This window comes from Zeus faber (genome assembly GCF_960531495.2).
Source record: "Zeus faber genome assembly, chromosome: 17".
Classification (NCBI taxonomy): domain Eukaryota; kingdom Metazoa; phylum Chordata; class Actinopteri; order Zeiformes; family Zeidae; genus Zeus; species Zeus faber.
The window spans coordinates 9,860,533-9,877,187 of record NC_137204.1 but is presented as its reverse complement, the minus strand read 5'-3'; the positions used below and the strand labels follow the sequence as shown (position 1 = coordinate 9,877,187).

The window sequence follows — 16,655 nt, the reverse complement described above, 5'->3', positions numbered from 1 at the left end:
GGGAAGAGGGGGGAAGAAGAAGGACGAGAAGAATGAGAAAAGAAGGTTGGAGGAGGAAAAGCATTTTAACTCTCCTCAAAGTCCTGAGACGAGGACTCCGGTTTGCTTTTCTTGCTGGGCAGGGCCTCCTCCTCCAGGTCCTACCACAAAAAAAAAAAAAAAGATTCAATTAAAATACAGTAGTTTAGCCTCATAGTATTAAGACACAGGAGCTCACACACAATGTAGAAAAAAAAAATAGATTACTTTCATTTTTTTTTGAATTATTGGAATAAGATGTATGAACTATATTATGGACAATATCAGGCTACAATAAGTACAAGAAATGTAATCGTAAAATCGATGCAAACTCCTGATTAAAATGCATAGAACAGCAAACGAGGACACCTGGAGGGATTCATAAATGGGTAAATATTGAAATACTAAAATAAAGGTAGGACTGTTTATTTTATTTTGCCTTTATTTAACCAGGAGGTCCCATTGAGATCAAAAATCTCTTTTACAAGGGACACCTGGCCAAGGTAGCAGCCGTACGTATACGTAGGTAAGGCTTCTTTCATAACATAATTTTGCTATTGAACATAAGCAACCACCAGTTATTAATAAGAATAAAAAATGCAGAATAAATAAGTTACAATTATATGAAAATATATACAAAATAAGAATATATAACATAATAATAAAAAAATAAATAACAATAATAAATATAGCTGTGGGAAGCAATACACAGGGTCAAGCTTTGTTGTGTAAGATCAAGAAGAAGGAATTACAGTTTTCCGAGTTCCCATAAAAAAAAAACCCCACCATAATTTCATATCGACAGCAATTACAAATTTTCGAGTTCCCATGGAATGTAGCATCAGCTTGTGCTGTCACTTGTCTTTACAACAGCATTACTACTAAGACGAGTCACAATTTTCCGAGTTTCCATTGAATGCAGCATTGGCCGACGTAATGAGTCCTGGTGACACGCAGAATTTCTAATACAAGGATATGCGCCTGTTGCGTGTTGTTTTACTTTATCCTAAAAATTAGAACGTGGCTGTCTACTACGTTAGCTGTAGTCCACAGAACCCAACGGTGTCTGTGGAAGGAAACCACTCCGTGTGGACGGCCCCAACAACACGGTTCCATTCAAACAGATGAAAACACTGCACACTTCAGAGGCATTTCATCAACTTCCTTAACCTTTGGGACTAAAATAAAACAGACACAATTCGGACCCGTTGCTCTGGAGCTGCAAGCTCAACGGTATTTGTTAACACAATGTTTTGGACTGTTTTCGACTCCTACAGTTTGTGTGGACTTACATCTGGAACAATCAATGTGCACTTGCGCCACAGCATGTTGCTCTTCTGCCGTTCAGTTCAAATATCACTGAAGAGCCGTGTTTTAAGAATTATGACCGTTCCTGGATGACGCAGTGTGGACACTAAAGAAAAGGGCGCCGCCAAAACATCTTCGAGGAGCCATTATAGTTTCCGGGGTTTTGTAAAACGCAGAACGAGTCACAGTTTTCCAAGTTTCCTTTAAACGTAGCCCCGGCTCAACTGTTTGTCTAGATGTCGTACTTGCAAGTGGCTGGCGGGGCATGGGTTCCAAAACGCTTAGACTTATACAACTTTGGACGTCAAAAAGCGGCCTGCTCCTGAGAGTTATAAATTCACAAGTTTTCTTTTTGCACCATCCTTATTTTGGGAAACGGCAAAGGCAGTTCTGAGATGTAGTATTCTGCACAAAAAGAATACTAGATTATGCACAAAAGACAAGCCCACTCACCCACTGAGCAAGTCCAAAATGAGATCCAGACAATTACATCTCCACTTTACAATATCATCCATCAAAAGACCCAATTACTCATGCGAACAAGAGTGAATTATTTTGAATTCAATGACAAATCAGGTATATTTCTTGCCAATGAATTCAAACGCTATAGAGAAAAAACACTTGTTACAGTGTGGCTGTTATGCCACACGCCACGCTAGTGGTGTTTTCAGGGCCTTCCGGCACAGACGACGGGGTTGAGAAAACACATAGCTATATCACTCAGATAATCAATCAAATATCTTATTCGTCGATGATATCGACCACCCAAAACTATCCAGAGAGCAGGCTACCACATTAGATCAACCACTAACTCTAGAAGAGCTCAGGGAAGCTGTCTTTTATTTGCCCAACAATAAATCACCTGGATCAGATGGCTACCCAGTGGAATTCTATAAACACCTCTGGCCACTCATATCCCCACTATTCATCAGAATAGTGCCTCCGCACATGAACACTGCTTTAATTTTGGTTTTGCTCAAACCCAATAAGGACTCAACCCTCACCTCCAGTTATAGACCCATAAGCCAAATTAATTGTGAATTAAAGATCATTAGTAATACACTAACCAACAGAACTGAAAAAGTAATTCCATTTATAATTCACCCAGACCAAGGGCAGGGGGCAGAGGGCGCAGGCTGAGTAGGTTGGGTCTCGGCCCCGCGGTCGGGGCCCCGCTGGGGTTGCCCGCCCCAAGGGCGGCGGGGCTTGCGTCTCGCAGGAGGGGTGGCCCATTGTGCCGGGGCAGGTTGGACGTTCCGTCTGGTCCTGTGACCCGGGTGGGGACCTGAGCCTGGCCGAGTGTGCTCAGTGCGGGCTCCCTATGTGGTCTCCTTCAAGGGGGTGGGGGCAACTCCCATTGTCACACCTGGCTTCTTGGGGATCTGTTCTCTGGCACTTTTGGTGCACAGGGCACTCGTCGCTGGGGGGCCGGGCTGTGGGTGGGGGACTGTCTGCTGTCCTCTGTTCTGTGGTCCACATGTGTGGCAGCCGGGGGCTGGTCAGGAGCGCGGAGCAGCCCGCCATGGCAGAGGTACATGGCGGAAGGCTCTGCGCCTGTGGCTGATTGCTGTGGGTTGGGTTCCTCCGGGTATGGGTACGGGGGTTGTCGTGGCCGCTGCGTAGCCCACTGCACCCCTACGTTGATCTGCTTGTGCTTCACCTATCTCTCCGAGCGCCAGAACTCAAAATCAGTACATACGCCACACAATAGGCCTAGGGTTTGCGTGACTGGTGGGGTGCGAACTCTGTGGGTAGGGATGTGCCAGGCGGCTGCGATCTTGCCTGTCACGCTCCTGCCCCAGCATACTTCATGTCTGTCCTGCAATTTCAATACCACTCTTATTAGCTTAGAACACATACATCCCCACACAAATCTTCTCGGGGCGTTCCTGCGTTCGTGGAGTATTTATACGGCTGCGGGACTCAGGGGTGGGTTCGGGACCTTTTTCGCTGCTTGGAGGCGCTACGATAAAATTTCGACCTTATACACCAGAACCAATTGGGACAACTCCTGTGCACTCACCGGTGGACACATCACACACCCAGGCACACTCATCACAGGCACGCGCACGTGCACACGCGCACACGCACACACGCACACACACACACACACACACACACCACCACCTGCTTTGAACTCACCCCTGAACACCCTCCTGATTACATCCCTCTCGTTTCCTCTCTCATTTACTGCCATAGCTTACAGGAAAAGGCCACGTGCCCAATTGCTGTTCCAGTTTTCCCGGACTTAGTTTTGTCGATACATGTTGTCGTCTGTTGTTTCTATGTTCCTTTTTTTCCATGTACATGATGTTGTTTGGGTCTATGTTTATTTTTCTCATCCATGATTCCCCCTGATCTGAGTAGTAATGATGATTAGTTATTTATAGACCAAAACATGGTAAGATCGTTCTCCAAAGAAGGGGATTGGTGGTTGTTCTGTGTAACAAAAACTGTGCTCTTGTCATCCCACAGGTCGTCCACAGGGCAGAGTTGTTGCAAGAAGTTCCTAATGATCACAGAATGAATAGAGTGGCATTGCAGGTTGAGAAGTTCAACTCCCCTTTCAGACTCAGTCCGGATGACAAGACGTCTGAAACATCCCGGTTGTAATGGGACCTCCACCATGTCTGTGTGTACTGCGGTTGTCACGAAAAACACAGTGAATAAAAATACAACAACGCCAAGCAATAACACTGGGGACAAATATAGCTGCAGGCAGCAATGTATGAGCGAGTCGCAGCAATTGCACAAATGGCAATAATCGTATCAATTGAAGACAGCGCAGCCCTATGCAGAGGCAAAGGCTTCTACACTGAGCTCGGTGCACACTGCGTCCAATGTGAAAGCCATAGTTTCCGTTATCTGGTAATTGCTGTTTTTGACTGGGAAAATCTGTTGAAGTCCGACAGATTTAAATCTCTCAGATCATAACATCCGGTAAAAATTATTCCCTCTAAGCACAATTTGAATTACTGCTGAGCAATAAAACAATAATGATAATTATGACCAATAGAGTTGATCATTTCGATAAAAAAAATTAAGCAGATATGTTCTGCGTTCGGCATGTTGCAACTGAAAGGCAATCAGTTTGGACAATATAAAGCTGACCTTTCACCTCTAACCAATCATGTTTGTCTATAGAAACAAGCCCCGCCCCGCCCCCCGTGGACAGGTTGCGTTTGTAAACACAGTACACACAGAGCGCAGACAGCGTGCAGCTCTCAAAACCCGGAGAAGCAGAAAGATGATGTACTGTTGACAACAGGGACAGGTACATCCATAGTTTGGCGTTTTTTTTGGGGATAATTAAGTTCGACCAAAAACAGATGGTAAATATTCTTTGTGTAAAATATGTCGACGAGACGTCCCGACGAAGACAGACAACACTGCAAACTTTGTTATTCATTTAGACCTACATGCCATACTTAGTTTTTTGATTTAATTTGATAAAAAAAAATATTTAAGTGAAATATTCATTAAAGCAGCTACAGTTACTTACTGTCCACAAACGTACATTTTTCAATTTCAAGTCCTAATATTCGCAAAATGTATTTATTTTTAAAATGCCGTTTACTGACTGAACTGATTTTATTTTGAATATTCAATAAAAAACATTGTGATGATTTCATTAATTTATATAGCCTGCCTGTCAATTGTTTTTAAGCTCAATAAACACTGATGATATTTGACCGGAATGTCTCCCATTTGTCCGAGACATTGAAATCTTCCAGGACACGTGGACCGGCATCAATTCAACACACCACGTGCTTGGACTGCCACAAATACAACTCATTCGTTTTGTGTCTGTGGGTTTAACAGTTTCTGAGCGCCAGGCACTTTCAGCCCGGAGAATGGCTAGGAAAATAATAATAATAATAATAATAATAATAATAACAATAACAATAATAAATATAGCTGCAGGCAGGAATAAACGTCCAGTTTAGTCGTGTTATGTACGTATTACAGTTTTTGGAGGTTCCAAGGTTCCAGAATCTGTGCTCTGTGATAATACGCAGGGACGTTTGGAGTGGACCGAGGGACTCTCTCCTATCACAGATTCTTTCTTTAATCCTTTTGCGGGTATGGGGGCCGGGCCGGGCTCGGGTTGGGAGGAGTGCGGGTTCAAATTGCTGTTTTAGGAAGACCTGCCACATCAGCTCCAGGGGGCCTCATCCCCGCTCCAAGCTGCTTGGCCAGAGAGCCGGGGAGAGAGCAGCGGAAACGCCGGCACTCCTGCTGTACGATTGGCTGTTCGTGTCACATGGTTGTTTCTCTGTTGTTCAATTGGCTGTTCGTGTCACATGGTTGTTTCTCTGATCTGTTTGACGCGACGTACTTACGAAGGATTACGAAGGTAATCTAACTTCCCAAAAACGTTGGCGTATTTCTGTGCAGATTACAATTTCACCGGTTATATTTTTCCGACGCATTCCTGGTACATAAACGCATCACTCATTCGCACCGTTGAGTGGCCTCGACGCGATGTGGTCACGAGCTTCTGTGGATCCAGGTTTTTTCGTGTTTTTTCATGAATCCGGCAAAGTAATGGCGACCAAATAGATAAAATATAAATCAAACAGATCCACAGACATCTACCAGGTAAGAAGGTACATAAACACACACATACACACCTAGTTTGTAAACTCTACCCACTATTGAGTGACATAGTCTACGCCCCACTCTGGACACAGTGCAAATGTACATTCTGAATCCGAACCTGCACATTTGTAGTACATAGTATGATGCTGTCACAAAGCGTCTTACTCTAAATCTCATCTCGTTCCATTAGTTTTCGAACGTTGGCGTGTCGGTGAGGCACGACCACCTGGATACTTGGGGTCAAATTTGGTTGGTCTTACACTAACTTCTGCTCCGTATGTAGATAGATTTGGATGAAAGTTGAACCACGAGATGTTTGCGACGTACCGGTTCAAACGAAACGTAAACCGTGTTCGTAACATCTGCCGTCGTTCTATTCCAGATACTTTTAGCCCGAAAAATGTCAAGAAAAATTGTCCAACAATAACAACAGGGGAAAATGCCAAGGTGGAAAATAAAAAATAAAATCTGAGCAAATACAACACGGGTCCAGCCCTAACCTCCATACCTGAGTGGCTTTGCTGTCTGAGGAGGAGTCTTTCTCTGCTGAGGACACACTGTCTCTCTTGGCACTTTGTACTCGTTCTGAGGTCTCTGAAGAAGGAATGCTCTTGCCTAAAAAAAACAAAAACAAAAAACACGTTTTTTGTTGTTTTTTTTTTTACTTACTTAAGGGTTAGATACGACAAAGCACTTCCGTACTACTGTGGTCCATTCTCTCAATTCTCTCTCTTTGAGAAGTGAATAACATAGATCATCTCATTCCAGTGGCGGCTGTAAAGAGGTGGGATATATTAGGCCACGAGTGCACAGTCAGTTCTCGAAGTTGATGTGAAGCGGGAAAAATGGGCAAGTGTAAGGATCTGAGCGACTTTGACAAAGGCCAAATTATGATAGCTAGATGACTGGGTCAGAGCATCTTCAAAACGACAGGTCTTGTGTGGAGTGTTCCCGGTATGTGTGTATATATATGATGTGTGCACACACACACACACACACACACACACACACACAGACACACACACACACACACACTATATTAACACTTGCTAACTAAAAGACAAACAGCTTCACATGATATTTAGAACAGTGTTTCCCAAAGTGTGAGCCATAGCCCCCATGTGGGTTGTGAAGGTACTGCAGGTGGGCCACAAGAAGTAATTTACAATAAATAAAAAGGATTTCATTTCAAATGTTGTCATTCATTTTGAAATTACCATAAAATATTTATGATTAAATATTTACATAAAAAAGTGATCTAAAACTTAAAAAAAAAATTTGAACTAATAAAACAGAACCATGGGATTTAAATGACGTGTTATCTGACCTATTTTGATCCGGATCATATCATCTATCTCAGATCTCAAGTTTTTCAGATTTCAAATTGGGCAGCGGAATTCTTAACTTTGGGAATGGCTTGATTAACTGCATTGTGACGGCTTATCACTAGGGGGGAAATGTTGCTTTTTCTTTGAAATTAGAAAAAAAAAAAAAAGAGTAAAATATTAAGACTATAAAAGGATGCTCGTAATCCAGCCCAAAAAGAAACAAAACCACCAACGAAACAAACTCTACTTGTAGTGAACTAAGAATGGAACCAGGGGACAAGGAGGAGCCCAACACCGATCCATTCGACAAGACAGAGACCCTATATGTGTGTTTCAGTTAGAGTGTGTGTGTTTGTGTGTGTGTGTCGGACCTCTCTTGCTGTCGGGGCTCTGGTCACTTTTGGTTTCGTTGTCTCGGTGAACCGCGGCGGCGGAATCAGGCGCCGGGCTGGTGCTACAACTGTTTTCCTGTTTCACCGGAGACGAGTCAGCGATGGAGCTCTGGTTGCTGTTGTCGTCTGGGGGAGAAAAAGAGGTGATTAAGTTGAAATTGTATTATCAAAGAAAATATATCAAAATTGTTTTGTAGGAGCAATTTGTTCATAATTTTGGGAGTGAAATTAGGCTCCGATGTAGATTTATTTACGCCCACCGTGCATATCCATCATCCCTGGAGAAGAGCTGTTCTCTGGAGTGGTCAACTCAGATCCATACTTCTCATCTTTGCCTTTCTTCTTATTCTTGTTCTTCTAAAAAAAAAAAAGAGTAATAATAATAATAAATATAGCTGAAGGAAGCAATACACAGGGTCCTGTTTGGTCATGTTAGGTACGTATTATAGGTTTCAGAGGTTCAGTAATCCGAGGTTACAAAATCTGTGATTATATGTGATCGCTCTGTGATTATATGCGGGGACGTTTGGAGCGGACCGAGGGATTCTCTCCGAAAGTGTCAGACCAGACGTCATTGAATTGAAAAGCAAGGATTATTAAAAAATATATATTGGGGTTTTTTTAATCGCTCTCTTTTCCTGGGGATGGGGGGCGTCATCCCCGCAGCACGCTGCCCGGGCCAAGAGCGCCGCGTCCGGGGAGAGAGCGGAGTAGGCGCCGGCGCTCTCGCCGTACAATTGGCTGTTTCGTGTCATGTGGTTGTTTCTCTGGTGTACGATTGGCTGTTCGTATCACATGGTTGTTTCTCTGCTCTTTATGATTGGCTGTTCATGTCACATGTAAAACGCAAGACCGGCTCAAGCTGTCTGTCGTACTCGCAAAGTGGCTGGAGGGGAACGAGTTCCGAGAGACGCAGCTTGGATTTTCATCAACTTCGGTTGATGTCACAAAGCCACCCGCTCCTGAAACTAATGAAATTACGACAAGTTTTTCCACAAATTTTTGCTCCAAACGTCTGAAATGTCCCGGTTCTAATGTGTTCCAGATTCTTTGAGCGATGAGCAATAACAATAGGGATTTAGCCCTGTGGCCTTGGACCTCTAATAATACGAACACTAATAATAAAGAAATGGATTAAAAGCAGGGATTATTATGGGTATTCCTTGAGCTCTTTTTGACCAGAGTGAACTTACATCATCTGACTTGGGCTCTGTCACTGGGACCCACTTGTAGATGCGGAGGGACGTGTCTCCCACGGTCACCCATTTCTTCTCCCTGTGGAGGAAAAAATAAATCGCCATGCTGACTTAAAAATACCGCCTGGCTCATGATATGATGCAATAACACACAACTTACATTAAAAAAATAAATAAAAAACAACCATAAAACTGGCTCTAGTAAATTGACTTTCACGTAAAATCGATTTCCCGGGGCACCGTTCAATACACAATGAGTTAATTGTATTTTTAATATTTATATATGTGTATATTTCTGAGATTATTCAAACGATCAAATAGTGGCGATCATTATTACTAATTTTATGATTATAATTATTCTTCTTTAACCCCATCCAGACTGAGTCATTGCGTGCTACTACAGTACAGCAGCCTACTTCCCTCTCCCAGTCAGTCCCAACCCCCCACCGGTGCGCATTCTCCATTCGACCCGAAAAGGGCGACGGCGAAAGCGCTTAATTTAAAACTCCACACGGACGACAAAAAAAATAAATAAACTCCCCCGACCCCCCCCCGTGCGATCGTTCCGAAGTGAGAGTTAACCGCCGTTCCCCGAGCCCCCGCGTTGAGACGCTTCGCGGTGCGGCGCGGCGCGGCGGGAGGAATGGCTTCATGTGACTGTGGAAATGGCTCCCGGTTCCAACCCCGGACAGAAAATATATTTGGGATAAATAAAACGCCGCCCCCCTCCTCCTCCTCCTCCTCCTCCTCCTCCTCCCCCACGCGTGTAAACCGTGCGTGCAACACATTGCACTAGTGCGCCCCAGTGCACCTGAGTTGCAAGTACATCTCGGGATTCCGCTCCGAATGCCCTTTCGATCGAACGCATCCCTCCTCCCCCAACAAGCGAGCCTTTCCTCCTGTTAGGTAACAAAAGGCTGCTTCTTTCCCCCCCCCCCCCCCCCCTTTCTTTCTTTCTTTGACCCTCCCTCCCCTCTTTCTTACCATTTTCGTACTTTCTCGATGGCGGCCATGACCCGCTTGATGTCATCTTTGGCCCGGCTCCGGGTCTCCGCGCGGACCGACCTGCCCGACATTGCCGCGGTGGGTGTAATAATTTCGGAGCTCGCCGGCAGTTCAGACACAATGCAAACAGCGGAGCGCGCAGCGGAGCCAGTGCGCATGCGCCGACTGGAGGGGGTGGGGGGGGGGGGGCGAGAGAGAGAGAGGGAGAGAGAGAGAAAAAGAGAGAGAGAGAGAAAAGAGAGAGAGAGAGAGAAAAGAGAGAGAGAGAGAGAAAAGAGAGAGAGAGAGAGAGAGAGAGGGAGAGAGAGAGAGAAAAGAGAAGAGAGGAGAGAGAAAAGGGAGAGAGAGAGAGAAGAGAGAGAGAGAGAAGAGAGAGAGATGAGGAGAGAGAGAGAGAAAAGAGAGAGAGAGAGAAAAGAGAAAGAGAGAGAGAAAAGAGAGAGAGAGAGAAGAGAGAGAGAGAAAAGAGAGAGAGAGAGAGAAAAAGAGAGAGAGAGAGAGAGAGAAGAGAGAGAGAGAGAGAGAAAAGAGAGAGAGAGAGAGAGAGAGAGAGAGAAAGGAGAAGAGAGAGAAAAGAGAGAGAGAGAGAGAAGCGAGCGAGAGAGAGAGAGAGAGAGAAAAGAGAGAGAGAGAGAGAGAGAAAAGAGAGAGAGAGAGAGAGAAAAGAGAGAGAGAGAGAAGAGAGAGAGAGAGAGAGAAAAGAGAGAGAGAGAAAAGAGAGAGAGAGAGAGAGAAAAGAGAGAGAGAGAGAGAGAGAGAAGAGAGAGAGAGAGAGAGCGATCCGCGGTGTGATCGGAGAACAAAGAGGCGGCGGAGCGGGCGAGCCACCCGGTTCGCCAATGAAAGGAGCCATGGAGCGGGCGGGAGGATGCGGCCCCACTTCTTCTCTTCCCTTCCCTTCGCCGCACGGGGAGCGCGGACTCGTTCTCCTGCTGGAGGGAACGCGATCGACGCGTCAATCGAACGAAAAGAATGAAGCGTTTGAAGTTCGCAGCCCCTTATCCGCGTAACCGCGCGACCAAAAACGACCCCCGGTCGCCACTCGCCGGTTTTACTAAAGAAGAAAAGGGTTTTTTTGTTGTTTTTGTTGTTGTTGTTTTTTTAAATGAAACAGAGTAGTCCAGTGGTTTCATTTCGAAGCTCTGTGCCCGCTAGTGTGCAATTCAAATTGAACTGAAATTAATAAATAATGGAAGTGAGCTCTTGTGTTGCAAGGTCAAAACTGCAAGGCTGCATTGATTCATCATTTCCAAGCCGGCACAGCAGCTCTTGCGTTTCTGAGAACAAGCTCAAGTTTCACTGGAAGGGAGGGGTATTAGTAGGCCATGATAATAATAATAATAATAATAATAATAATAATAATAATAATAATGATAAACATAGCTGCAGGCAGCGATATGCAGGGTCCAGGGTCGTCGGCCCTTCGTTAAAGTTCAATGGACGAGTGTGCTTTGGCTCTCTATTCCAGTGTGTTTTGTAACTGCAGAAGTCCATTCGTTCCGGCCTGGTGGAACCCTTTGCGGTTGTGTGCGGGTTTCCGACACTGTAACTAACGGTGGTTATCATCCTGAAGTAGGGCTGCGTGATTATGGTTTAAAATGATAATCACGATTATTTTAGTCATTATAGTGATCACGATCATTTGTCCCGATTATTAATCCATTTTGGGGAACAAAGTTATTTTATGGCACTTTGTAAATGAACAGAAAACTGCCTTCACAATTATATATGTATTTTATAAACCTTTAAATAAATAAATAAATAAATAAATGACAATTGTAGAGGATGTATAATTGTGTGTAGTGGGCTACACATTTTTTGCTGTAATTGTAACAAATCTGATGTCGTTGGTTATTGTCCTTATTGCAAGGTTTCTTTTGGGGGGGTGTTTTTAATGCTGTTGCTAAGTGGGGTGCTGAGTATGTCACAATGTGCTCCAAGTCATTGTGGATGGACGTTATGTGTACCAAATTAGTATTAGGATTCATGGTAAGAGGGTGGGAGAGAAATTCAAATGGAGGAAAGAGCATGACAACTAGTGCAAGAAAAATGTATTTTTGAGCAGTAGTTGGACAGGACAAGAGAAGGGCAAAATAAAGCAATGTGTTTAAATCAAATAGTGCTTGGCTTTCACTGAAAGAATGCACTGAATTATAAAAATGCCTGTAAACAGTCAATGTTGTTGTAATAAGCTACAAAGCTGCTGGTTGGGTCATGCTGCAAATGTCCAGCTGTGCTGCGTGCGTGTGAATCTACAACTGCATAACATGACCTCTGCTTAATAATTACACATGTATTACCAGTAATTGTTAATAAGCATGTGTCATTATTTACCAGTGATCTCTGAATGGCTTTACCAATTGGCATGGCTATATTCTGTCACGCAAAGTCATCATTTTCAACACCAATACAGCTGGGAACCACTTCAGCATACGTTAATGCAAATGTTGTCTTACAGAAGATATGTTGCCTTGGCAATTCTGACATTGCAATATAATCTCCTCTGAAAACATTGTCTTTATTCTATCAGACCTTTTCCTGACGTGATAAAGGCAAGTTCCTTCCATCAAAACATCATCTCGGTCACTTGTTGTCCATGTCAGAACATTTTGGGTCTTGCGCTTCAGTACAGCTGTTAAACTGACGGCTGCACACTGCGTGTTCCTGGAGTCTCCAAACCGTGCATCACCCTGATCAAATGAGCCTCTTAACACTGAGATGTGTGGAGTATCAACAGGTACATTTTAAGAAACTTCATCTGAGTTAAATGTTGTCAGAGATTTTAAAGCAACTTCTGTCTGCGTTTCTCCAGTTGTTCTTTCTGTGTTTTTTTGCAGTCCTTACTTTAGAGTTTGTTCAGAGGTTTCATGAAGTATTTGAGTCTTTTTTTAAGAGGAGAGTGGCTGACCTCTAAAGCAACATGTTCTGCCCATCGTTTCTTTGCTGCCTTGGAATTTGGGCTTCTTTGAGGCATCTGGAAGGAAACCCCAAAATACAAAAAGAATGAAAATATTTCAAAACACATACACAATAAATACATGTTCACTGTATTATGCAATTGCTTATGGTTATTGTAACCAGTAATTACAATTCAGGAAGATTGTATACATTGATATCTCTGGAATGTCTATAAGTTCTGATAGTGATGTAATATGGTTTTTATTTAATTTTTTTTCAAATATAATAAAGTTTTAATATAATAATAGTAATAAAATAATACCTCACACTTTGTAACTTTGTACGGTTTGGTATGATATGGTATGGTATGATATCTCCGTTGCGGCATACCTCTGTGCATGGCGCCATCGTGGTGAGGTGGCGATTGCTGATCACCAACTTCTTCCACAATGATGAGCCGCCGAGCTGGGTGAACCGCGAACGACGCCATGACGACGTTCAGACTGTCTGTGGGCTCCATCCATGACGTCCATAAAGTTCTGACGTCAGTTACATCTGCACGTGCCGCCATCTTGGTGAGGTCCCGATTGCTGACCAATCACTAGACTGCAATGCTGTCATGTGACCTGTGCGTGCCGTTACAAAACCCACTATGTGCGAAATCTGTACTTGTGAATACATACAACAGTGTGCTTAATTCTGTAGACTCCAGCTCTCTTAACAATACATTCAAAATAAACTGGATCAAACAATATCTAAAAAAACCCTACTTCTATGGGGAATTTCATCTCTCTTCACGTCTTTTTGCATTTCAGTGGCCGAAAATTCATTCCGCTTTGTAACTATAGTATTTTAAAAATCCCACTTAAACCTTCCAATTTTCATCAATGGACTCTTTTGGCATGGGCACTGATTTACAAGCACAATTTCCCAATTTTAAAACAACTGTCATATTATATATAAGAACAAGTCGTTATTTTATGATAGATGGCTTAATAATGATATTATACTAGTTAGTCAGTTGTTTAATAAAGAAGGGTACAGCGACTAAGATTTACTTGACACGTACAATATTCCAATAACTCCAAAATCATTTTCTGTAGTTTTCGACGCTATTCCATCTGGTATACACATGTTATTTGGGAATGTTTACCACTCTCTACCCCTGTCAGTGTCACCCCCTGACCCAATTCAATCTCCATGAGGTAAAGCTTTTTTTTCCTTTTAATAGAGGTTTGAACTCCGGAATAAAGGCTTTGTTTGCAGACAACATGGTTTATATTCCCACAGCACCTTTTTATTGGAATAGTTTTGTTCGTTACATTGACTGGAAAAAAAAGTTCCTTCTAACAAATAGGATCAAATAATTTTCATTTAAATTGATCCATAGACTCGATCCAGTCAAACATTTCTCACAAACGTTAAAGAGAGACAATGTTGTAAATTGCTCTTTCTGTGAATTACATTCTGAAACTTGCCCCCATTTATTTTGGTCTTATAAATGTACATGTTCATCAAAGATGTTCATTTAATAGTTGACAACATTTTCTTAGATTTTGCTTTTTACTATAGAACAATTATACTTGGTTGCTATGATTATAGTGACAAAGACGATAATGCATTTTCTTTATTAATCTAATTTTACTTCTCGCCAAATTCCACATTCATAGATGTAAATTCACAAACAAAAAAACATATTTTCTTCTATTTATGAAGGAAATGGAACGATGCATGTCAACGATTTCTTCCTCACAAAACAAAAAAAAACAAAACAATGAATGTATGCAATATGTTTAAAGTTTTTAAATAAGCTCAGTCATACTCTCACACCCTTATTTCTACTGAATTTGTTTATTTTTTACTATTTTATATATTTGTTTTTTGTTTATTTGTTTATTTATTTGTGTATTTTGAAATAAAGATAAATAAAAAAGAAAACCTGTGTGGGCCGTCATTTGCGCATGTTGCCGCGAAGATAGTCATAGAAGGTTTTTTACTAAATGATTCCAAAATAATGGATCTGGATCAAACTTTGATGATGGCATGTCGCAACTGCCCAGAATACACATTTCATTCACCTTGTCTGTAAGTGCGGCGGGTCCATGACACCCATATACCACTGACGTCACTTTTTCCTCAAACGAAAACAATGGGGCTCTCGCCGGGACGGGAGCCCTACAAATAAGCGCGGTTCTTCACAATCTTTGTGACGTTTTGTGACGTTTGGAGTGGTTAGCGGCATAGTGGCGTGGCCCAGGGGTTATTTCCTCGTAGCCGTGGCAGATGAAGAGAGCAGTTGCACTGGACGCTGGAGTTGTCATCTTAGGAACTATTAAACGCCATGAGTTAGGGAAGAAGCGCTTTGAATCTGAAGGAGGATCGCGTCCAATCCAGGTTACACTTTCATGTTGTTGTTTTTTAAAATTTTAGCAACATTTGTGGATACAAAAATATCAATAGAGCTTTAAACATGCGAGGATGTCTCTGTGGATATGTTGAACCAATTTGGTGAGAAAGGAGCCCAAGAAATCGAATAATATTATTTTATGTAGCGTTATAAAATCAAATATGTTAATTCCACTTCAGAAAACTCTGTAAACACATTTATTACAGAGGCTAGATTTCTTCCTTTACAATGACAGCAAATATATGCCTATCTCTTATACAAATAAAATAATGTCATATTTATGATGATGGTTGGTTTCGCGGTTTCCTTCCGTTGGCTCTATGGAATAAAAAAAATCGGAATAAATGATGGTATTAATTAAACAACGTTTTATTATATTATACTAAATTACATTACATTACATTATAAACGTTTATTCGCCCAATGTTAATTACGTAAAATGAAATACGGCAATGTAATGCGAAAATATAACGCTAACACCGCCCTCCAGTGGTAGCAGTTACAACTGTGAGGTCGGCCTTGGTCTTTTTAAATTAAGATTCAAGATTCAAGAGGCTTATTCGTCACATACATATACATACTTTCATATATATATGCAGTGAAATGTCAATGCAATGCAATGCAATGCAATGCAATGCAATGCGGTGATTACACACAATATGTCCTAGACTGAACACAGTAGCTACCTAACAATTTCTACTAGACCAACTAACTGATTCCTGAACGTAATGCAGTAAGTCGAATACCATACTATAGAATAAAATAAAAATATATAGAATAAAATAAAATAAAATAGAATAGATAAAGGCAATAGGCTTATGTATATGGGATAGACTTATGTATATGGGATAGGCTAATTATGTATATACAGATATGTGCATTACAGTGGCATGTGAATAAAGTGAGGTAGTGTTGTGAGATATACAGCACAGTATACAACAGTACGGCGCCGCAATACGGTGACACCGAACAACCCAGAACAGTGACACAGTATGCGGTACAGTATGCTACAAACAGTACAGAAGGTAGTGGAGCCTATGTGTGTGGCTCAGTGAGGACCCCTGGTGAGGTCAGCATCGACAGTTCTTATGGCTTGCGGGATAAAACTCTGTCTCAGTCTCTCTGTTCTTGCTATTTGAATGTGGAGGCGCTTGCCTGACCTCAGCAGCTGGAACAGTCCATTGTTGGGGTGGTGAGAATCCTTCATGATCCTGCGCGCTCTGCTACTACACCTCCTGGTGTATAAGTCCTGCAGGGAGGGGAGGGTAGTTGCAATGGTACATTCAGCTGAACGCACCACCCTCTGCAGAGCCCGTCTGTCCTGAGCAGTACAGTTCCCAAACCAGGCAGTGATGTTGCCTGTCAGGATGCTCTCCACTGCTCCAGAGTAGAAGGACTTGAGGATCCTCACCAAGACCCGGAATTTCCTCAGCTGCCTGAGGTGGTAAAGACGCTGCCTCGCCTTTCTCACCAGAGTGTCTGTTTGTAAAGTCCATGTTTA

General features: G+C 42.6%; 1 protein-coding gene across 1 annotated transcript; it reads right to left on the bottom strand.

The window, feature by feature from the left end:
• On the bottom strand, nt 1-9,935 carry bcl7a (BAF chromatin remodeling complex subunit BCL7A). The gene is made up of 6 exons (XM_080018015.1): nt 9,829-9,935; nt 8,842-8,923; nt 7,909-8,005; nt 7,628-7,774; nt 6,437-6,543; nt 1-140 (listed from the first exon to the last, which is right to left on the bottom strand). Exons 1-6 carry the CDS (start codon nt 9,918-9,920, stop codon nt 66-68), a joined length of 600 nt encoding a protein of 199 aa, XP_079874141.1. The 5' UTR covers nt 9,921-9,935; the 3' UTR covers nt 1-65.
• Nucleotides 9,936-16,655: the final 6,720 nt, after the last annotated feature.

Coding starts and splice junctions, on each gene's coding strand:
- bcl7a (XM_080018015.1), bottom strand. CDS start 9,920: ATGTCGGGCAGGTCGGTCCGCGCGGAGACCCGGAGCCGGGCCAAAGAT. Junction 8,924..9,828: donor ATCGAGAAAGTACGAAAATG/GTAAGAAAGAGG, acceptor TTTCCTCCACAG/GGAGAAGAAATGGGTGACCG. Junction 7,775..7,908: donor AGGGATGATGGATATGCACG/GTGGGCGTAAAT, acceptor TTTCTCCCCCAG/ACGACAACAGCAACCAGAGC.